The sequence below is a fragment of the Sinohyriopsis cumingii genome, chromosome 12 (assembly GCF_028554795.1).
Source record: "Sinohyriopsis cumingii isolate HCF-2022 chromosome 12, ASM2855479v2, whole genome shotgun sequence".
NCBI lineage: Eukaryota > Metazoa > Mollusca > Bivalvia > Unionida > Unionidae > Sinohyriopsis > Sinohyriopsis cumingii.
Genome location: NC_142972.1, coordinates 78490219 through 78515672, shown reverse-complemented (window position 1 = coordinate 78515672; position 25454 = coordinate 78490219). Strand labels below are relative to the sequence as shown.

The window sequence follows — 25454 nt, the reverse complement described above, 5'->3', positions numbered from 1 at the left end:
AAAGTGGGAAGGGTATGCTCTGTTCTTCAGTGGTGTGGGACAAGAGTGGAAATGATAAGCACTGTCCTTTAGTGTTGTGGGACAAGAGTTGGAAGGGTATGCACTTTCCTTTAGTATTATGAGACAAGAGTGTGAAGGATATGCATGTACTTTAGTGTTGTGAGACAAGAGTGTGAAGGGTATGCACTGTCCTTTAGTGTTGTGAGACAAGCGTGTGAAAGCTATGCACTGTCATTTAGTGTCATGGGACAAGAGTGGGAAGTGTATGTACTGTCCTTTAGTGCGGTGGGACAAGACTGGAAGGGTATGCAGTTTTCCTTAAGTGCTATGGGACAAGAGTGAGAAGGGTATGCATTGTCCTTTCCAGATCTGGGTTCAGTAGTTCTGTTGCTTCTCGCTATGAAGGAGCGAAGTTGCCAGTTTCCAAAATTTTACCTAAAAGTGTGCAGTTTAGAGATCTATGCTGGGTAGGTGACCCTTCCCCTGATGGTATCTTTGCATGCATAATCAAACCATGGTTTGCTGATAACTGTTGGAATCAATTTTTATTTGTTGTATCCACATTAACATCCTGGAATATATAAGTAAATATAAGTATCTGCTACGTTTTCAAAATGATCAGCTGTCAAATTTGATTTTTAGAAACGCTGAATTGTTTCCCAATCTGCCCTATTAAATTTCCATCACTGGAACTTGTTTTTGGGGTTCTGGATTAGTATCTTTTCAAATGTATTTAAAAGAGGTCACCACAGTTGAGATTAGAAGCACATTCCCAACGAATCCATGTAAAAGACAGAGGTCAATGATGGTCTGAAGGAAGAATAGGATCCTGTGGCAAGATACAAGTAGCTATACAATTAAAAACATGAAGCTGATTGCACATGAAACAAAGTCTTCTATTATATTTCTTCTCTCATTATATCTGCAGCCCTAAACAGTCTGATGGCTGTTGACAAGTACAACAAAAAAAGCTGGAATCTATTCAATGAGATGGTCAAGGTAAGATAGAATGATTGTATGTAGTACCGAGATTAATTTGTCTGCGAGCTTTTTTATCGTTACTAATGGACACTCCTCCAGTGCCTTAGGGCTGTTACATTTAAACATCCATGGTACCCAGGGAAGGCAGTTTAAAAAAAAAAATATGCCAGGGTACTTTGATTTCACATAATTCATATTAAAATGATAAGAAAATTCTAAACTGCATTTATGGGTGCATATTCCACTTGAAAAATGCCTTCCCTGGGTCCCATATATGTTTTAATGAAACTGACCTTATTCAGTATTTCTACTTTAGGTTAAGAATTTTTCTTGTTTTTGGAGAAAATCTATCTTTTTTTATTTTTTAAGAGAATCCTGAAGATAAGCATATTAGCTCAAATTTTATGTTGAAAACTTATTTGATCAATATTTGCCATTATGATGTCACACATTTGGTGGAATTAAAAGAGTTCTGAGTGGCTTCCCCATCATGGTATCTGGGGCTGTAAACCTTTTATACTTTCTACACTTCTAAAGTTGATGAAGAACCTGATAAAAGTGTCAAATCCTTTCAAAAGTCAAGCAGATTTTTGATTTACTCTTCTTATACGCACCCTTTTAGACTTGGCAGATTCTTGAGCCTTGATGTAGTCTGACACAATCTTGGCCAGCCTTTTTTCCTTTCTTGCTTCCACCAGGACCCAGCCACCAGCAATAAGAACTTGAGCTACATCTTCCTTCTTGTCCGGGAAAAGGAGAGACACATAATCCATCCCATTACTCTTGTACTCCACATTCATAAGGAATGGCTTGTTGATCACATCATTGTAAAATGAGTCCTCAGCTTCTGCCTTCGCATCCTCCTGTCCACATAAAACAAATCAGGATCAGCATAATGAGGAGTTTAAAACTTATGGCTCCCTCTCAAAAGGTCTGCTGACCATTGGTATTGTTTACTGAATCCATATCTGACCCAAAAATAGAGGCAGTATCAGACCCTAGCAGAAAGACTGCGTGTTCATCCATGGTATATTGTTTGCTCTAGGCCCCAGTTTTGGTAAATTTATTTTAAAAAATCAAAACTTTGAAGAAAAAAATGACCTCTGGGTGTTCAAATTTAAAAATTTGAATTATTAGTTTTCTAAGCAGCAATGAGTTTGTGTACAAATGTACCCTTCATGGGAAACCAGCCCTCTGATGTGGCATACAGACATTTTGGGCCAAAAGTGTCAAATTTACCTCTCACGAGCGGCCGTATTTATCTCGTATAGTAAGCCAAGTAATCCAATTACCTCTACTGACGTCTGTTTCCCAATGATAGGTTTTCTTTACTGAAATAAGCATTGGCTAAAGTAGTACATTATAACATATACCACTGCGGTTAATATTATATCCTTATCTATAAATGCTGACATTTACAGGAAATGGGCTCAACAATGTTGTTTACCTGAGAAGCATTTGTGAGTACCATGAGACATGACTGACACGATGCTGATAGTGGATTTGTCCAAAAATCTGTGAAGTGTGAGCTTTAATACTCTGCTGTAATTAGTGTATGTACATAGTGTTTCATTAATAATAGTGTTTGAAGAAATATAGTATTTTACAGGATTGTTGTTCTTTTGGATTAAAAATGCATGGATAAAATGAAATGTGCTTTAAGAAGGATTTAAATGTTTCAACAACAGTTGTACTCAAATGAAGAATCAATCTGAATAAGTATTAAATTTAATTTTCATATACTGTTATTTTGTAATATTTTTTCTTTCATTTTCAGTATAACTATTGTTTGAATACATTATGTTTTTTCTCCATTTTCTCTCTATCCTTCCTTACCTCACATATCGATTTAAGGCAGTGAGTGTAAACTTATAGCTACTGGATACCTAGTCAAACGTGCACTGAAACATAAAATGATTTATAATTCTTGTTTCAAAATGTTAAAATAAAAAATTAAACAAACACACATAAAAGTTAATATTTAATTACCAAATTACATTATTGACCTTGATTTATCAAACACTAGTAGCTGTGTTAATCTCTAGCAATGAAAACACTGTAAGAAACTGGGGGGGGGGTAAGCGTCATCATCTTATTTGGCTAATATTTTGTTGGGGATTTAAATTCATGGTTTGGGGCAACAACAAAAACCATGAAAATTGGTCCCCCATGAACACTGATGATACTACAGTATGTAAATTGATAGAACCTGCACAAGCAGAAAGTTTCAACCTAATGATGGAACAAATGTAAAACAAGATGGGAACCAGGTCAAGTTAGTTCATGTGCCCAATTGTTTGATAAGCACATGCTCTAGTGTAAAAACAAATGGCAGCAGTTATTCCTGAACCAAATATTCTGTATTAATACAAGATTAACAAAATAAAGTAAAACTGAACAAAAAATATCATAATACCACAACATGCAGCCCAATGGGATCAGGATTCCTCACCTGGCTGAAATAAATGCAAGGATGATTGGCCAAGCAATGTGGGACATTATCAAGGTTTCTACAGTAGTAATGACAGCCATATTTGATGGCAAATTAGCACCATCTGTGCAAACTGGAAAGGCCTTATGCCACGACACATATAAAATCTGGTCAAATTCTGTTGACAGCAGATTGGCATCATTTATACAAAATCTGAAAATTCCTTATGACTGAATGGCTTTCTGTCAAATTTTTCAAATTGTGTCTAGGGCTGTTCCGTTTAAATATACATGGTACCCAGGGAAGGTAGTATTTTTAAAATATATGCCAGGGTACTTAGAATTCACCAAGTTCATATTAACATTGATAAGAAAATTCTAAATTGCATCTATGGGTGGGTACCCCACATTTAAAAGCGCCTTCCCTGGATCCCATGTATGCTTTACTGGAACAGCCCTCAATGGTTTCATGGAAGTTATTGAAATGTTTTTCTACTTTAATACTGGTCACCATAGCTATTGTTGGATTGGCATCATGTGAGCAAAACTTAAGGTCTTTATGCCAGGATGCTCTGTGATAAATTTGGTTGTAATTGGTCAGTTTTTTTAAAACAGCAATTATTGAAAGATGAGGATGATACACTAAGGATGAAGACCTGTAACATAAAATGACTCTGCCTTGCGGCTAGGTAAGCTAAAAATCATGACTTACATCACCAGGCAGAGTGACACATGCTAATAAGTACTCCTGTGCCTGAGGTGACAGGCTGTGGAAGGCAGGTGGAAGTGGAGCTGTTTTCGTTGTTTCTACTACCTCTCTCTGAAAAGAAAAGAAAAAACATATAAAAGGAACTCTCAGAGGGCAAGTATGTCAACACAAAGTACTCAATTATGGCTACAAAGTGTTACTTCTGCATTTTGATGCGAGGCCCTAATTTATGCAAGACAGTTATAATAAAGCATGAAAACTCACCATATCATACAATTCAATCATTCATAACATTGGGACAGATCAGGATTTTCTGGATTCAAGCCAGAACAGTGTGTATATATATATATGTGTTTGTGTTTATATATGTATGAGATTTAACAGCACATCAGCACAATAATGGCAATATAGTTCCAAATAAAACTGTCTAAAAATATAAAGATAAAAAACATAACGACAAAGTTCAACAAGATAAAAGGTGAAGATGTTAACATTCTGTAAAAGATAAAGGTTACAAATTACTAGGTCAATATTTATTATTATATTACATTCCCTCAAAATAGTCCAAGACTTTTTCAGGTGGCGCATTGTCATCAAATTTTCTTAACAGAGATTACTTTAAAAAACCCAGCCGCTATCAAATAATTACTCACATTTCCATAATCAATGAAGCGTACAAGAACCTTCCCTGGTCCCTCTTGTTTTTCCACTCTGGCTCTATACCTGAAATAAGTTTCGGATAACTTTTGAAATATCTGCATGAAAATCAACGGGAAAATGTACTTATTTCAGATAAGACACTGTTCAGTTCGGTCATTAAGTCAACTAGAAATGTATCCATAGAATATGGATGCTCCATCAGAGTAATTGAAATAACCTAAAAGCCAAAGTCAAGCAAGATGTGGTAGACACATGTACTGATATGTAAATAGATGCATACAATTTATACTGGGTCATAATGGTGTGTATAATGGTTCAATCTGCAGAAAGCTGGTACGACCTGTGAAAACAACACCATCAAGTTACTGCCTCACCCTACACTCTGGTCATATGCAAGTGATAGAAATAAATGCTTCACCATCTGCCAAAGGAAAAGAATTACTAAAATGGTCATCCAATCAGGCTACCTCTGTGTAGGATTTTGTTCTTATTAGGACATCAATCCTACTGTACTCACAGCCAGTTATCAATGGCAAAAGGTAACAATCAATAGAACAAGCTAACTTCCAGCAAAGCATGCAGATTTTGTTTTACACAAAGATCTTGTCAACTCAAACATATAAACAAAGACTTGGTGAAGCAGGCAGTTAAATTACCTAGAATATCACACTAACTACATGTACTTAGGGCAAGTAAAATTATTTTTAAATCTTTGCAGAGTACCGTGCAAAACTCCGAACATTTAAGGCTAAGCCAAATTGGTGCAAACATTTGTCTCCAATTCCAAAAATTCTCACAAAATTACAAGCCATTTTGTAATGACAAATTCTTTTCCATAATACTGCATAACATTATCTTTCTTCAACACATATAAGTTACAGTTTTCTTCTCAAGTCAGGAGTCTGTAGAAGACTGTACAGAGCCTCCTGTCATTTCCAATGTTCCTACAAAACTTTCTTAGCCCCAATACACTTCCATCACTCCATTATAATGTTTACAAGTTCTGCTTGCCATAGGATTTGTTTTTAATTACCACATTAAAAACACAAATTATATAATATAAAATGTTTCCTCCTTTTCAAAATTACATGCAATAATGGTAAGAACTTTTGTGGTTAAGTGAACCTTTATCATGGCAACACAATCATAGTCAATATTGGAATTTACCTGAATTGGTTACATAAAAAAATCTATGATAATTTCGGAAAAGACTTTTAAAGAGAAAAAAATATATTTAAACTAAAACCTATTTCAACTAGTTGAAAAATCTACCAGAATTTTCCTAAGTTTCTGAAAGACAAAAAACAAAAACAACAACATAGATTGCAATGGCTCAATATCATAAATCCCCATGCTATATACTGCATGTTCCACCAATCCACCCTAAGAGGCTCCAGATGGGCGAGAGGTCTAAAGTGCTTGCCTGGCCCAATCACTGGCATTGCACCTTTGTTCACGTGGGTTTGAGTCTCAGGCTTGGCCAATGTGAGTGAGAAAGCTTTCCAGTTGCTTCCTGTGGGTCTTCCAGGGGTTCTATCTCCACCAGTTATATTGGCCACCATGTATAACCTAAAACCTGCTGAAATATGCATTAAGCCTACAACAACAACAACATTAAAAAGTCCACCCTTATCCATCCCTGGTACTAACTCGCACCCCCAGTGACAGTGAGGTCATAATTTCAAATCCATCTCACATAGGTGTCTTCATCCAAGATGACAAATTTGGTAACAAAATATTTGATAATGATACTGTAGTTTCAATTTTTGTCAGTTAACCATTTCCAGGAGTCAACTATTTTGAAGTTTCGTGAATTCCTGTAGAATACAAGAAGTGGTAAAGGACAGATAAGACAAGATCTCAATATCCCCTTAAACACTGGAACAATAACAACAGTAATGACGGATTCAGAATATTTGATAGCTATCCTGTGTAACATTTTTGGCTTATAAAACAAAAGGATGATAGTACTACTTCATTTTTATCTGAAATCATTTTCGTGATCAAAATGACTCACCACTGATTGTCTGCAGAGAATTTAGCAGCACAGAGGTCTCCTTTCTTTGGTGTGTGTGAACCTGGCAGAGGAGGGTCCGACTCCATATCCTGACGCAGTTGGTCCATCAGTTTTTCCAGCTGTGGACCTGGGAAATTAAAGTTCATCCATATTATTTTAATAGAAGTGAAGATCCTCTCCAATTCTTAAATTTAGAATACCATTAAAACATAAAGCAGACTCGAAAGCACAAAAATTTGAAAATGTCGACCAACATAAATTCTGGAAGCAAGTTAAACTAAATACTACGACAACTTCCAACAAACTACCAATTTGCATTGATGGGAACCATGTCAGAATAATGTATGAAACATATGGAAAAATAATTTTGAAGACTTGCTCAATAGTGTCAAAAATGAATCGAATATGAAGCATGTGTTTTCAGCATTGAATAATCAGTTTAGTTTTATTAAGCAGCATTCAACAGATTTATGCCTATATGCCTTTAAGGAAACTTAGCTATTATGTAGAACACGACAGCCCAGTGTTTGCATGCTTTTTAGATGCTAGCAAGGCCTCTGATGGGGTCAATCACTGGACACACTTTAAAAAGTTGATTGATATTAAAATGCGCGTAATATCCTGCGCTTTCCATGTAACCAATGGGGTGAGGCAGGGGGGTGTTCTTTCCCCTTTGTGTATGTATATATATATATATATATATATATATATATATATATATATATATATATATATATATATATATATATATATATATATGTATATATATATATACACACACACACACACGAGTTAAATCGTAAGCTGGGTCAGTGTTACGTGGGGTTAAGTCTGCCACCAAATGTGTTGTTTCTTAAAACTTTTAGTTTTGCTGATATATCAATGATAAGTCCTTCTATAACAGGTTTAAGGAAATTATTAAAGATAAGCGAACAATACGCATTTGAGAAAGATATCATCTATAATACAAAAAATTCAGTATGCATGCTCTTTCAACCAAATTCTTTCAAATTACCATCTCCTCCCCCTGTACATCTTAATGGCAATGCTCTTACATACATCAACAGTTATATGTATTTGGGTCATATTTTGAAATCCAATCGGTAAAAAAATGAAGATATGATCAGACATTACCAATTTCTGTGTACGCGAACAAACATGCTTCTGTGCAAATTTAAGAATTGTTCAATGAATATCAAAATTTGATTATTCAAATCTATTTGCTGCACTATGTATTGTGCTCCTCTATGGACAAACTTTAGTTAATGTATGAAAAGAAAACTAGTTAATAGTCTTTGTTTTCTATTAGGTCTTCCTAGATGGTTGGTTGGTTGTTGTGGGGTTTAACGCCATTTTTCAGCACACGATAGGCCATATATGGCGGCCAGTATTAATGGTGGAGGAAGAACCCGTGAAAACCCCGGAAAGAACCACCGACCCACGAGAAGCTACTGGCATGCTTTCTCACATATCTACATTGGCTGAATCTGAGACTCGAACCGGCGCAGACAGAGGTGAGATGGCAGTGATCCGTAACGGCGAACGCTTTAGACCACTCGGCCACTCAGGGCCCCTTCCTAGATGGAACAGTGCCTCCAACATGTTTGTAAATAATAATGTATTCAGTTTTGATGAAGCAATGAGAAAGTACGTATTCTCAATGATGACTAGTAGTAAGAACTGTATTTTGAAATGTCTTTGAAACTATGACATTCATTTAAATTCTCATATTATTAGTAGATGGAACAAATTACTCTTTAAATGTGCCACTCAATTTCATTCTTAACAATGCAGTGCGCAGTTAATTGTCTAGATGTATCTGTATACTTGCTTGCATGTATGATATATATGTTCTTTTACGTTTACAACGTTTTTGATTTATATCTAAATTTTAATTTAGATGTATGGACTATGTATACTGAAATAAAGAATTCGTATCTTATTATCTATATTCTATGCATAGAAGTGGAGATTCTCTCAAATGAGTGATGTTATCATACCATTGTCTACATTCTATGCATAGAAGTGGAGATTCTCTCAAATGAGTGATGTTATCATACCATTGTCTACATTCTGTGCATAGAAGTGGAGATCAGCTCCAACCTCAGTGATAATGACGTTCTTGTAACTGACGGTCCTTTCCACAGGTTCTTCCACTACTTCCACAGGACCTTGTTCTTCATGCAGGGACCAAATCTGTAACACATGAAAATTACATTACATAAGGAATACAGCAGAAACACGGGTTAATTGATGAATACACGATTCAGAGATAGCCATACCTACCAAATGGCATAGTATTTTCTCAATAACAGAAACACGACTCTTTCTTATATAGTTTACCTTCATAGTGAAAATAATGTGAAATCTGATGAAAGGTGGTGTAGTTATACAAGTTTAAATTTGTACATTTACAGAGTAAACATTTACTAAGACCACATTAAAATCAAACAAACTTGGTATTATTTTGGATATAGCTCAAACTGGGACCAAAGCTGTAGCGTTATGGATATCGACATTTTGTGCTTGACTTTTATCCATGATTGTAGGTTGTAGATTAAGTTAATGTTCATTTGTAAACAACATGTTTTGTTGTTGTTGTTGTTGTTGTAGGGTTTAACGCCATTTTTCAGCACATGATAGGCTATACATGGCGGCCAGTATTAATAATGGAGGATGAACCCGGAAAACCCCCAGAAAGAACCACTGACCCACGAGAAGCTACTGGCAAGCTTTCTCACATACCAAATGTTTTGATAGCTAACATCTGGCCATGATTGTAGACTGTACTTTAAGATAAATGGTACTTTGTAAACATGATGACCTGAGATATTCTGGAAGCAAACTTGTGATCCACATCAAGGTCTTAACATGTCTTAGGTTTTATAAAAGGTACAAGTAAACAAAAATTATTCATTCCCATCTTAAGATCAGTCTGTCAATTATTTACTGTTGTGCTCACATATAACTGTAGAGAAATCATACACTGGAATTACTAAAGTGCTCACTGACTGGATTAACACTATTTTGTGATTTTCCTCAAAGTGATTCTGGATTATATGAGAGTGATACACCAAGACTGTTGGTACATCAGCACATTCATGATTAGAATTCATTCAGAACATTCTATACTTTTGTTCTTGTGATAGAATATTTGGGATTTAATTCACAATACAAGTCCCTTTTAAATTTTCACTACATATTCAAGAGATTTAAATTGTTTGCCAAATAATACTTATCAAAAGGTTTAATTTTGCAAGTTCAAGCCATTGCAAACTGAATCCAAGACAGCTAAATTACTCAAAGATCACCACTAAAGATGTTGTTGTTGTTATTGTTGTGGGGTTTAACGCCATTTTTCAGAACACAATAGGCTATACATGGCGGCCAGTATTAATGGTGGAGGAAGAAACCGGGAAAACTCCGGACAGAACCACTGACCCATGAGAAGCTCACCACTAAAGTAACCCACTATACAGTATATATATATATATATATATATATATATATATATATATATATATATATATATGCCTAATCAGTAATAAAATTTTTTTTAAAAATAATTCAACTCGCAACTGTAACTGCTACCTGAATGTAAAAAATGATGTTCAAATAAAACCACAACAGATTCACATTTAAACAATGGCCTTGACAGGAATCATGATCAGTTACTTACATATTTTTTGGCACTCTTTGCTCCCTCCTCAGCATTCAGCAGGGTCTTGTAGTGTGGGCTTCTCTCGGCAGTGAAGTGGACCTTGGCCAATCCATTCTCTACAAGTGCCACTGATAGGTTGACACCCTCCACATGCAGCCAGCCAATAAAGTTACCTCCCTTGTCAATTGCCTCAACCTCTACCTCCACCTAGAGTAAGATTTGAACAAAAGATATATTTCCATGCTTCATTGTGAATAACTGAAACCTCTGCATGTGTTTAATTTTATGAATTGGGAAAATTTACGCAGGCTTTAAAGTACCGTCTACCGGAACAGTTTTTTAAAAAAAGGTAATTTTTATCTCTCATTCAATGAATATGCTGCAGTTTAGAAGTTGGAACAAATTCACTCTTGACAAATGCAATCCACACTTATGTCAGTACTGTTAAGAATTTCAACAGGGACCAATGTGTTATAGAGAAATTGATTGCTTTCTGCCCTAACTCAGTCCAAGTTAGAACTCACCTCTCTTTGAAGACACATTTCTTTAGTAAAGATAAGTGCCTCCTCTCCAAATGGGTCTGCAGGTTGAGTACCTCCTCCAGGGAGGGGTCTAGAGCCTCGTGGACATTCAATGCCTGCAATGTACAAAACAGTGAGAGTCTCTCAATGACCCAATCCCAATATTTTAGTCAAATTTAAAATCAAAATGTGTTCCAACTTGTAATGAAGACAAAACTGATTTTGCTTTTCTTTCCTCTTGTGCTATCAACAATGTTTTGGTCACAAATTTCAGCATCTTTCGCTCTTCAAGTATTCAGTGAGAAGGAAAGTATTTCTGGCATGTATTTTCACAGTTCAGTGAAATGCATGAACCACACCTAGACAGACTAATAGGAAAATTCTGAAATCTTTATGTGGTTTCATTACCGAAGTTAAACTAATTTACAGGCAGTTTCAATTCTGTTTGATATCAACAACCACCTCTGAAGAGTTCATTGTAATGCAGACTTAAAAGAGTCCAAAATAGTCTTAATTACTTTTAAATTACATGCTTGCAGTTACAGATATACTGATTTCATGAGTGCCACTCTCTTGAAGTTCACACAAAAGTTAAGTAATTTACGTCCTAATATACTAACTTTACCCGTACAAGCATTCAGTTTTGATGAAGAATTGACTGATAAGACTTGTGAAACCCTTCTCACACCTTTCCACAAAAGTGCAGAAACTACTTTTAACAGGAGGCCTAAGTGGGCCTGATATTGCTACTCAACTGGCTAATGTCTGCCTAACAGCCAAACAGTAAGTTGGCCTGATATTGCTACTCAACTGACTAATGTCTGCCTAACAGCCAAACAGTCAGTGGGTCTGATATTGCTACTTAACCGGCAAATGTCTGCCTAACAGCCAAACAGTAAGTGAGCATATGTTGCTCAACTGCTCAATGTATGTCTGCCTAACAGCCAAACAGAAGTCACAAAATCTGGATCTGACTGTAGAAATATATGTTGAAATATCATTTCATGTTTATTGCAGATGTTACAAAAACAAATGTTTCAAGGCCGGGTCCATGCCTGACTAAATTTTTTATTCCCATCCAGAAATTAAATGAGAAAATAGGAACAAGTCAATGCAGAGTGGTCAAAATTTAGAATGTGTACAAGAGTCACTTAATTTCCCCAACCTGCTGTAAAATAATTATTTTTTTAAGAAAACAATAGAAATACTCATTACATTTTACAAAAGTCTTTGATTCTCCACAACTGTGATAATACTTTTTTCTTGCAAAATTTCAAAGGACTATAACCTTGAAAATAGGTTACTATACAAACCAGCATAAAAGATTCACATTCAAGACCTTGCTACCAACTTTTACAGAATGAAGTATGAAATAAATTTGTATACTTTTGAATCAGACTATCCAAAGAGTAATAATCAGTTCATGTTTTGGAGATGAATGGAATTTCATCCACTTCTTCACTGGAATTCTTTGTTGGGAATCTGGTACATTGATAAGTAATTTGCCAAAATCAATAATCATGTGATTGACACAAAAAAAGGAAATACTAAACTTAAACTGCTCAGTAAACATAAAAATAAAACAAAAGGGTTTGAAATGACATTTATTGAAAGCAATAAATGGCTTGAAAAGATGGTTGGGTGTACTGGTGCGTGAAGATGTCAACTTCAAACCTTCTGTGTGTTGGGACAAAATGACAGGTACTTGGATAACTATTTCATTTAAAATCACCCATGGACCTGCAAGGATTCTCTGCCTTCGGTATCGGATCCAAGGGCACATCAGTACCACTTGCTAAATGCCAAAGGACTCAAAGCCAGGATGCTTTCCATCAAAGTTTGTCAAATTATCTTACCCAGGTTTTTTTTCTTTAAGATATTTATATATTTTTCCAGTTTTACTAATGATGGACATATCTGATGGAAAAGTGATTCGTATTGATTTAAAAGACTTCACCCTAGGATGCCTTCTGTCAAACTGATTTGTACTGATTTAAAAGACTTCAGCCTAGGATGCCTTCTGTCAAATTGATTCATATTGATTTAAAAGACTTCACCCTAGGATGCCTTCTGTCAAATTGATTTAAAAGACTTCACCCTAGGATGCCTTCTGTCAAATTGATTTAAAAGACTTAATCCTAGGATGCCTTCTGTCAAATTGATTCGTATTGATTTAAAAGACTTCACCCTAAGATGCCTGCTGTCAAATTGATTTGTATTGATTTAAAAGACTGCAACCTAGGATGCCTTCTGTCAAACTGATTCAAAATCTGCTGAGGGCACATGTTTTGTAGTTACCCACAGATACAATTTAGAGTTTTGTTATTTTTATACGAGATTTTGAGTAATCAGGGTACAATGGCATATATATCTATACTTAAATTAAAGTACCCTCCCTTGGGAACCTTGTGTGTTTAAATGGAACAGTTCAGAAAAGTTTTTGAGACGTTATTCAAGGTTATTGCTCAAAATCTGTGTTTTAGCAAAAGTTATTAATGATTATTTCTGTTTTAATTTCCAACAGCATATTTGATGGTAGATGACCTTCGTTTGTACAAACTTCAAAGACCTTAATGCCATGGTGCTTTCTATTCATTTCTATGGAATGGTTTTTGAGACGTATTTTGCTCAGAACACTTTCTACTTTTAGCAATGGTGGCCATATCTAAGAGCAAATTTGCATCATTTGTACAAGATTGTATTGTATGGCCTTCATGCTAGAAATTATTGCTGTATAATCATTTGTACAAGCTTGTATGGCTAGAAATTATTGCTGTACAATCATTTGTACAAAGTCGTATGGCCTTCATCCTAGAAATTATTGCTGTATAATCATTTGTTCAAGGCTGTATAGCCTTCATGCTAGAAATTATTGCTGTATAATCATTTGTACAAGGTTGTATTGTATGGCCTTCATGCTGGAAATTATTGCTGTACAATCATTTGTTCAAGGTTGTATGGCTAGAAATTATTGCTGTATAATCATTTGTACAAGGTTGTATTGTATAGCCTTCAAGCTGGAAATTATTGCTGTACAATCATTTGTTCAAGGTTGTATGGCTAGAAATTATTGCTGTATAATCATTTGTACAAGGTTGTATTGTATGGCCTCCATGTTAGGAATTATTGCTGTATAATCATTTGTACAAGGTTGTATTGTATGGCCTTCATGCTGTGAATTACTGCTGTACAATCATTTGTACAAGGTTGTATGGCTAGAAATTATTGCTGTATAATCATTTGTACAAGGTTGTATGGTCTTCATGCTAGAAATTATTGCTGTATAATCATTTGTTCAAGGTTGTATGGCCTTCATGCTAGAAATTATTGCTGTATAATCATTTGTTCAAGGTTGTATGGCCTTCATGCTAGGAATTATTGCTGCATAATCTGGTCAGGTTCTCCAGAGCAGTTTCTATTTTTATTAATGGTAGCTATATTTTGATAGCAGATTGGCATCATATGTACACATTTTAAAGGTTTTCATTCCAGGATGCATTCTGTCGTTTGTAAAATTCTACAGATCAGTTTATGATAAGATGTTTAAAGTAATCCGAGTCATAACACTACAATGTCTGCTGTGTGGCAGTTATAGTGATGTCTAGCACTGGGTCATCATGATGTCAACATGTGGAATCATGTCCTACCCCGTCACATTATCCCACCACCAAGCCAACCAGTCCTAACATTAACTTCTTAATGCTAAGCAACAAGCAAGGCAGCTGCTAGTACCATTATTCTTTAGTATGACTTGGCCATGGGTTAGAACATGTGACCTCCTGCATCCAATTCAGCCACCAAAGTGGTCAAAAAAGAGCTTTTGAGAAAATCTGTTTAAAAGTTTTTCATTTTTAGTAATGGCAGCCATATTGAATGACACATCATTTTTCTAAACTTCTAAATGCCAGGATGCTGACTGCCAGGCTTGGTTGTAAAGTGGTTTCAGAGAAGCTGAAACTTTCAATTATTGATGGATGACAGTACACACTAGAAGACAGAACCATACCATAAGTTTACCTAGCCAAACAGCCAGGTGATCTAAAAATCATCAGGTAATGTGATTAAAACTGCAGCAGGATAAGCAGAACACCACCAGTGACCTAGGTTTCATGCAGCTTTGGAAGTACAAATTCATGGACATTCCAAGATGCATGTTGCAAATTTTAAGAACCTAATTCATGATACAACCTGTGACAGTACAAAGTTCTTTTCTGCTTTCTTTCATGTGTGTATAAAATAGCAACCAAATTACAGAACAATTTTCTACCTGTCTATCATGTCAGAACTCTAAAACATTATGAAACATTACAGTTAAAACAAGGACCGCTTCTGATTCAATGAATGCTATTAATCAACACTACTACAAATATTTCAAAAACATGCTACACTGGTCTTTCCTCAACCATCTACAATAATCCACTACTCTTCTTGATCATTTTGGTGGCCTATTCTGAGATTTCCTCATTTTTCAGGAGTACACATAAACAAAAACATGTCATCAATAAAACAATAAATAGCAATCTCAATCTCCATATCAATGAAAGTATCCATTTTATTGATCGACAACTCGGGTTTGGAAGAGAAACTTTGACTGGCTCACTGAAACAGGTCATGTTGGGTCCAATGGAGAGAAAATTTTCCCATGCTTTCAGCGACTGGCTAAGCAGGTTTATACATATACATGAGAAAGAAGGAACTCTCCACACCAATGGCTACTGGTGATAAGAGTGTACAAATTATTTCCTTTAGTTTGGCATGATGACTTTCCTATATGTGTTCATGGACTTACAAACACTACGAAGGTAATGATGACTTTCCTCTATGTGTTCTTGGACTTACAAACACTATGAAGGTAACATGTTCATATTGCTACTGCATTATTCAAGCAATTCAAGAATTTCATGGACCAGTATAAATCCTACAAGACTGGAAACCTACCTGAAATGAGGAAGGTGATGAGACAGGTTTCCCTGGGAATATAGAGACGAAGTCTGGAGCCACTGGCTACAAACTCCACTATGGCTTCTGAGCGGCCAGCTCTTTGAAGAAATGGCAAGAACTGCTTGGCTTTGGGAACATCCTGATAGTAAAACAAAGATTTCCATGTAGGAAGCAATCTTTATATTTAGTTAATGTTTCACTACGTTGACTGTCTTTCTGCCATTCTAAAAGAATGTCTACCCCCAAAAACTATGATAATATATAAGACTAAGATAATATTTTAAGACAACTCTCTCTCTCTTTCCGAATTATTCATTGTGTTATAGTGTATGGTGAATAGGAAATAACTTACTCCAGCTATATCAGCCACTCGGTGTATTGGAGGTTCCTTCTTAGAATGCAGTCCCACTCCCTTCTTCTGTGCTCTGGCTTCAGCTGCCAACAGCAAATCATAATGGGCTGACCGCTGGTCATCATCCATCCTGTATCTGATGACGGTAGCCAGACCTTTGCTAATTAGTGCTTCTGCCACATTTCTGAAACATAACGCATGGGTTATTATCTCATCTAGAATGGATATTGATGATGGAATGTTGTGGGTTGGTATTAACACATTACTGACTAAAATGATGCCTTTTTGTCCTTCAAAAAGGGCTGCATTCTGAAGGTAGCAGAAAATAACTTTAAATGTTAATGTGATTGGCTAATGTAATTTCATGGAAAAATTACAGATTTTATTCCTGCAGATTCTGAACCTTTTAAAGAAACTGAGGCATAAAAATTTCAAAGATATGGACTATGAATTTTACAAGAAACTTACATTCCCCCAATGGTGACAGTGCAGCAATGTTTCTCTGGGAAACCCATATTTGGAGGCTGGATATAATCAACTTCCACATTCACCTGAAACAAAATAAAATAAAAGTAAAGCAGGCTTGAAGTTCACATTTATATTTTGATAGTTACGGAACTAATAGGCTACAAAATCGAATGGTCAATCGTATGTCCTAGCTCCCCCTCCACCACCCCCCAAAACAGGAGTGTAATAAATGTTTACATAGCTCACCTCTACAGAGCTTTTAGTTACCTCCAGCAGCTACTTTAAAAATTATTATAATGATTAAGAAAATTAAGTCAAACCAAAGTCATTTCTAACTGAAGTATAGTTTTACAAGTTTTTACAATAACATTTTAAGGGCTTTATCAACACTATATAACTAGTATTGTGCTAACATACATACATACGTACATGACAAAAAAACAACTTAAAAATATATTATTTTCCATTATATTTAAAAAGAGAGATTATAGAGTTTAAAAAAAAAATCTGATTAAGAAGTAATTATCATTGTTCACCCATAAAAACGCCCATTTCTACTTGGTTAAAGACACAAGTTTTGAGTAATACTGGAATATCAATATTAGGAGACATAATTCATGCATCAACAGTTACTTTGATTGACATTACTATTAAGGCCTCTCATCACTCATCCAATTCCTATGCTCATTCACATGTACAATACACAGGTGAGGGTAAGTATTACCGTCCAATTCCTATGCTCATTAACATGTACAATACACACGTGAGGGTAACATATCACTATATACATTACATAGTTATAATTATGGAAAGTTTACAACTGAATAAACTTGTTTATTCCGACTTCCAAGTGTCTTCCGTCTGGGTGAGGATGTATACAGCTTAGAGAACCCATGCAGTCACGAACTAAATATATACTGTAGCTATGTTAGTAAAGCATAAAATGTAGGTCACAGTGACATTCTTTGGCTGTAACATCTACGTATCAAATTATCAAGTGTCATTTAAACTATTAAACCAATTTCAACAACTTCACTGGAATATTGGTCCTAGATTTATTTCTGTAGTATTTATCAAATTACATCCCCTCACTATGTTTCATAATTCAAGGCAGCATAGTATGTGTATATGCAAAAACTTCATGCAATCATGAACTTAATCCAAAACCGAGGTCAATAAAGCAGAAATAAAATGCAATGTTGTTCCTTGCATAATGTCATTTGTCAGCATAACAAACTACAGAAGGTGAATCACTGTCATATACCAGGATACATGGCAAAGGAGAAACAATGTCTGCCTATCAAACAGCAGGACCTGTGGCATCCTAAAAATTAATATGGCTGTAAAAGGACTGCAGCTTTATTTTTTTTATTGCTGACATTCCCTCCTCTAATATTACATCTGCTGTGGCTGAAATGAAGGGGCAGAGAATAACAGCTGAAAAGATAACTCCTGTTCAACCAGCTTCCTAAACACCTCAATGCATCCTCCAAATATAAGTGGTGAGCTGAATGGCAAGAAGTGCACAGCTGCTGCTTGATGTGGTTTAAGAAGAGTACAATAGGGTGTCTGCTCTCACCCAATTCCAAATTGCAAGAAGCTATGTGTTAACCATCACCATATTAACAGCAATGACTTTGTGGCACTAATACCCATGCAAAACAGCTTCTCAATTTTTCCTCTGCAAGTTAAATGGCTAAATCTAGCAGTGATGAAGTCACCACAATGTATTATGTCTATCATAAGAAGGGTTTCAGGCATATTTATGATTATAAGATCTTTTTGTGTGTGCAACTGGTACTGTGTGGAAGGCCAGGATGACCAGTCAGAAAACCATAACCAGCCAACGCAGATAGAGTTGTCAACTTGACAGCAGTGTAAGAGTCCCACAGCACTGCTCGACAGGCCCATTAAGGCTTGATGGATAGATTGGTCGGTTGGCAACCATGACAACACAAGACAGCTGATATGAGCTGTTCATATTGTAATATCCAACAGGGTCAGATTATTCAACCACTCAGGGCATGTACTGCAAACACTGCAAGGAATGAAACAACAACACTTTGTGCATGTGAGAAATGACTTGTGTGTGTCAGTAACTTTGAATTGGGTTATGTAATTTGTAAGAGTTACTTCCCTATGTCTATATGATGTATAGACATAAATTCCCTTTGTCTAAAAACATTTTTCATCTTTTTGGGAGAGCTGGATTCAGCACATAACAGATGATTTCCTTATGTCAACAGGAAACGATAATGTATACAACAGAATATTGAATATAGGACTTCTGTGCACTATAAGCATACAATGTTAGGAATCATATACATACACAACTCGCCAGACAATATTTATTTGAATATGTATCATTATTCTCAAAATATACCTTATCCCAAAGATGTCATTTCAATAAATACCAAACTCCATGCAAATGCTAACAGTGTGTGCATAAAAATACCCAGAATATGTAAAGCAGGTGCATTAAAACACTTGTAGAAGAAATCTTTCCAGACCCCATCATTGCTTTATTACATCCACAATTCGCTAAAGACCTACTATACTTCATTAGGTGTGTGAAATAATTTTGTAATATCCATAAACTAACTGTGTCCAGGCTTGTTTTAAAGATGTATTGCTCCCAAAATATGGCAATCTGGTTTCTGAAACTCTCCCAAGAGCAAGGTAATTATGTATATGTGTACCCTGCCTAACACTGATAACTAGCGGAGTTCAATGAAACAATCAACGAGTACAAAACAAATTACACATATTCATTCAGCTGCTCATTCCTAATGACTACCTTCTTTCCTATAAGTTTCTTCCTGAGAAATTCCCTTGCTTCAAACATATAAGGTATGTCATACAGGGGCTTGCCCTTCTTGCTGGCATCAGCCTTTATTGGCTGGGGCCCAGGTGCTTGGTTCTCTGTGCCCTCTGCTGCAGGTCTGTTGAGAAATAATATTGAGAAAATAAAATAATAAATTACAGATAGCTATATTGGTCTTTTTCCTAAAGTCTTCCTTTTTAGAGATACATATCCATTATAAAGAGATATTATGCTTACAAATATGTATATTGAAGAAATCACTATTACTGTGTACCATAGTCATAAACAAATCCAACAGCATGTGCAGTCTGGTACACTATGAATTACTGTAGCTAATTCAATGAGATTAGAAGAATGTTACCTATAGACACAGACATACCTGGGGGGTTTGATACTGGCCAGGAAGATCTTCTTGTACACTGTATCTCCAATTTTCACAACCATTCCATCTCCATTCACGATCTCCACAACCTGTGTGACAAAAAGAAAGGTGCAGTTACAGTAGCATAAACTATGAACTCTACACGTCCAAGAACATTTACTGATCACATTAACATTTGGAGAAGAAAAAACCCACTACCTCTCAAATCCAGCAGTCACAGAAAGAAGAAACATTTTGGCTCTACCATGTTCAGTAACCTGACTTGCTGCCCCTCTACTTTGTGGACCAGATATTCTCTGATCATGCATATTTTTTTGTTTTATGGATTTGTAAAGTAGTTTTAACAATTTTAGTTGTATTGCTACAATGCTGGTAGTGTGACAGTTTATAGTGATGTAGAGCACTGGGGCATCATGCTGCAGACATGTACCACCCAGTCACATTATCCTGACACCAGGCCGACCAGTCATAACACTAACCTCTTAATGCTGAGTGCTAAGTAAGGCAGCTGCTAGTACCACTTTTATAAGTGTTTGGTATGACCCAGCCAGGTTTTAAACCTGCGAACTCTGCAAACAAGGTGGATGCTCTAACCACTTAGGTCACTGAAGTGGTTCTCTCTGACCATAAAGGATAAACACTGCATGCAACTGCAGATGAACATTTGGAACATACAAAGCAGACCCCTACATGTCCACATTTGCCATACATCTTTTGCATCTTACACATTTCTTCTACACAGTCAATAAATGTTCTGAATGAAAAGAACTACAAAAATGTCTGGGGAAATAATAAACCATAAGGGTTCATCTGCTCAAATAATCGATGCTTGTTACAAAATAAGTGAATAAATATCGGTAGTGTGCATGAAAACAACACTAGGCACCAACAATACTATCCGAGCACATGGATGGAAAGAAACAAAGTCCACAACTGTAAGAAATCCACATTAATATCAAAATATTTCATACAATAATGACTGCAACATGTTTTAAATTCCTTTACACTATACAAACTTTGTAGGTGGACAGTCAATACCCTCAAAATCAACTTACATCTAAGAGAAGTACGATATGATGTATATCAAATCAAGCAACAACTACAAACTGGTTAACAACCTTAGCCATCTAGTGGTCATTAGGTGAGATAATGAAAAGGATTTGGATGAGTTTGTTCCCTTGCTCTATTTTCTTTAAAAATCTTGCTATGATGGATGGGTTCAAGAGGCAACAGAACTTCTTTCTAACATTAAAGAGACTGGGGAACAAACTGAAAGAAGCAAAAGAGTTTCTAGACTACATGTAATCAAAACACACATCTGCCCTGATAACGATATTATGAAAGACCATCATTTTATTCAAGTGGTAAATATAGGTGTCATCCATGATTTCTTTTAATGATTCATGTTTTATTGTTAAATCACATTCTAAAATGTATCGCTTTTAGTGCAATGGATGTCAAAATACCAACAACAAAATCATAAACTGTTTCGATGAATAGTTACATTCTCTGCAAATGTTGCAACGTCCAGGTCTCTTAATTTTACTTATCTACCTCTCATGTTTATAATTTGTAAAGAAAATTATTATATAGCAGCTATTTAATTCACAGATTGATTCCCCTTGCAAACTTAGAGAAAATACACCAGCAAATAAGAAGTAGGTACTACAGTCAGAAGCATCAACAACATAAAAATTAAATGCATTTTAAAGGTTGGCAGAGAAATTCAAGCAAGCAGCCATTATACTACCTTTCCCTGGAAACTCTTCTCTTTCACATCCAAGGCTGGCCCTGAGGGTTTGTAATCTTTCCAGATCCTCAGTTTCTTCTCTTTTGCAATCCTAAATAATAACATTAAATTAGCATCAGGATACTTAGGACTGTTCCATATGACACCCTAGAAAGGCAGTCTTTTAAAAAATATATGCCAGGGTCCTCTGATTCAAGTTTACATGATGCTAAATTTTTAAGTTGTATCTATGGGTGACTACTCCATGTTAAAAGTGCCTTCCCTAGGTCCCAAGTAGTTTTTACTAAAACAGCAATGAATAATCCAAGATGATAAATTTATATTAGAAACGTTAGTACTCTTGTGCAACCCTAAATATTTGCAATCCTGAACAAACTTGAATTTCCATTCAAGTGCCAAATACTCATCAATCCTGAATAAATAAATATACACAAGATTACTAAATACTTTTTGTCAATCCTGAATAATATAATTAAATTTACACATTAGTGAAGAATACTGGGAATTTATTTATTCTTGGGGCATCAGTTATTATGGTTAGGCCGAAAAAGGCATTTTCACTGGTGATTAAAACCATAAACCAGACATTGGGGTATTACTGTCTCCATAGTGATTATACTCTTCAGTGAGTCTTTAAATGTTTTGTATCGATCACAAAATACCCCCCCCCCCCAATGGTTATTCCACAAATAAAAGTGACAATTCTGATCTGTAATTTGCACCAGACAATTCTGATCTGTAATTTGCACCAGACTATTCACAAATTTTGGCAATTTGGATCATATCTGCTTCAAAATACTTAATTGTCTTTGACAATCCTAAATACTGTATTCCATGCTTCAAAAACTATCCAAGTCCAGGCTCATCATGAAAAGTGCAATGTAAAAAATAATGTTCCCATCATGCACATGTGCTTGGTGGAAGAGTTATCTCCTTTTTGTGCAGAGCAAAAGTTATCTCCTTTTGTCCATCTTGAAAATTCTCTCATGTAGTTGTATAGGTTGTAGCATCTATTACATCCCACAAGGCATGCTTTGGTAGAGACAAAGGTGCTAAATGATGAATATCTGACAAAAAATTTTGACCACAAAGACGTGTGTGTGCTTATTAAGTACTGTGTATATACAACAACTATTGCAATAGTATAATTACATTTAAATTAAGTAATGTGTAGATACAACAACTAATGTGGTAATGTGATTACATTTACGTTAAGTAATGTGTGGATACAACAGCTAATGCGATAGTATGATTACATTTAAATTAAGTAATGTGTGGATACAACAGCTAATGTGGTAATATGATTACATTTACATTAAGTAATGTGTGGATACAACAGCTAATGTGATAGTATAATTACATTTACATTAAGTAATGTGTATATACAACAGCTAATGCGGTAAAATGATTACATTTACATTAAGTAATGTGTAGATACACCAGCTAATGCAGCAATATGATTACATTTGCATTAAGTAATGTGTATATACAACAGCTAATGCGGTAATATGATTACATTTACACTAAGTAATGTGTATATACAACAGCTAATGCAGTAATATGAGTACATTTACATTAAGTAATGTGTGGATACAACAGCTAATGCAGTAATATGATTACATTTGCATTAAGTAATGTGTAGATACACCAGCTAATGCAGTAATATGATTACATTTGCATTAAGTAATGTGTAGATACACCAGCTAATGCGGTAATATGATTACATTTGCATTAAGTAATGTGTATCTACAACAGCTAATGTGGTAATATGATTACATTTGCATTAAGTAATGTGTATATACAACAGCTAATGTGGTAATATGATTACATTTGCATTAAGTAATGTGTAGATACACCAGCTAATGCAGCAATATGATCACATTTACATTATAGTAATAAGCTCTATCTGACAAGATGAAATTTGCCACGGAGAAATAAGTTTGTTTCATAACATCTAATTTAGTCTCTGATTTCCCCACTTATTGTATATACCACTTGAGTCAAACCTACATCAAGAGGCTTTCACTCTTCAACACCTTCAGTCACAGAAAAAATCATCAATGAAAGACTACAATAAATAATCTCTTAGAATGTGCTTGATACTGGTATGAAATTTCCAAACAAATATCCGCAAAGAAAGTGTATTAAAACCTCTTAAAACTGTATTGTGCTAAGAAATGATTGACTAGATTTCAACTGCTACAAGGTCCATTATTTCATGTGATTTTTTTAATCATTTTATGACTGCCACAAACCATGAGTTTAATGATGCAAAAAAATGATGATCTTCATGCAGAAACAATACCTCTTTCCCAATCCATAGACCTTAAGTACTAAAAAAATATCTTTTACTGTAAAACCAAGGAACACTCATACCCATGAAATTAATGACTTTACTTTATGTTCCATTTTGCAAGATCGATAGACAAAATAACAGTTCCAAATGGCAATTATGATCATGTCCGCTTTTACAAAGCTTTATTTCAAACAGAAAATGAAAACTGACTGCATCATAAGCCAAAGTATCAAGTGGTTTGCCCAATTTATATACCTAATCTTTCACACTGCCCTAAGCAAATGCACTGCTTCTTATCACAAGTATCAACCTTTCTACACATTTTAATTTGTTATAGCTCAAAGAGCAAAAACAAATTAAAATGTAAAAAGAAATATTTCACAAGGGTGTTAAATGTCTAATTTTGACTGTTTTGAAATAGCCAACTTACTTTTCAGCAGCTCTCAGTTTATCGGCTCCCTGTGAGACTACACCCATACTCCAGTCTACACAGCGTGAAAAACCCTCTCTCAATAAAGCTTCTGCAATGTTGCCATTCTGAAATCATAAAAGAACAAGTTTTCACTTACTAGAGCTGTAAAAAGTTATAGTCTTAAATATGTAAAGAAACTGAAAAGTTCTGACCAAAGCCAGATTCAGCATGCTCAAAAACTATTTTTTGAATGTAAAAGATTTCCTGTACATTTTTTGGCATCATTTATCAGTGTTCACTGGGGGTTGGATTTGGGGGAGGGTTGATCACTACATTTGATTACCCAGCTGTTGCCTGATATACTGTGCTTTGAATTTAAATCAAGACTTAGGACATCCTTAAAATGGGCACAGAAAACAAGGAAACCGTTTAATGAAACCAAATTAAGTAAAATTAATAAATACATTCAAACATAGAACAACTCCCTTCCAACATTTCCTGCTAATTTTAGTGTTCTGTGTATCAATGGAAGCTAAATTAATACATACATTTTAAAAAAATGAGAGAAAAAATAAGAAACTCTCTTCCCCAGTGTACTTACAGGATGTAAGATGGTTCCTTGTAGGTTCTGATTTGATCCAGCTCCCTCCAAGATAATTTGTACATCTCGTTGCAATAAGCGTGATTCTGTGAAGAACCTGGCTTCCTCTGCAAATGGCTCAGCTACCTGACCCTGACTACCTGCCTCTGCTTGTTTGAACATGGGACACTGGAATAGAGTATCACTAATGCAAACAAAATTTTATTCACTCACATCACAATATTGTTTCCCAATCAAATCCTTTAGTGAAAAGGATTTTATGCAACAATCAGCTCCATGTGAAAAAAATCATAACTGGAATATTACTCAATTAGAATTGCCATCATACATGCGTTTTAAAATTCCACTATCTTAAAAATTAATAATGGATGGAACTATTACTGTACGAAATATATCTACATCCTGACGAGCTAAAGAAAAATCTAACAGTTTGATGCCAGGGGCCCTCT

At 35.3% G+C, this 25454-nt stretch overlaps 1 protein-coding gene across 1 annotated transcript in view; it reads right to left on the bottom strand.

Annotated features, from left to right (window-relative positions):
• LOC149786795 (staphylococcal nuclease domain-containing protein 1-like) overlaps window positions 1–25454 on the bottom strand; it is a 46034-nt gene that overhangs the window by 7487 nt on the left and 13093 nt on the right. The window contains exons 7-21 of the mRNA XM_089977298.1: window positions 25006–25173; window positions 24423–24529; window positions 21697–21787; window positions 19944–20035; window positions 19538–19682; window positions 16741–16823; window positions 16273–16456; window positions 15918–16059; window positions 10983–11095; window positions 10477–10665; window positions 8858–8993; window positions 6798–6924; window positions 4774–4843; window positions 4124–4231; window positions 1596–1844 (exon numbers count right to left, since the gene is read on the bottom strand). Of these exons, the coding sequence (XP_089833424.1) occupies window positions 1596–1844; window positions 4124–4231; window positions 4774–4843; window positions 6798–6924; window positions 8858–8993; window positions 10477–10665; window positions 10983–11095; window positions 15918–16059; window positions 16273–16456; window positions 16741–16823; window positions 19538–19682; window positions 19944–20035; window positions 21697–21787; window positions 24423–24529; window positions 25006–25173 (2004 nt within the window). The remainder of the gene's footprint in view (window positions 1–1595; window positions 1845–4123; window positions 4232–4773; window positions 4844–6797; window positions 6925–8857; window positions 8994–10476; window positions 10666–10982; window positions 11096–15917; window positions 16060–16272; window positions 16457–16740; window positions 16824–19537; window positions 19683–19943; window positions 20036–21696; window positions 21788–24422; window positions 24530–25005; window positions 25174–25454) is intronic.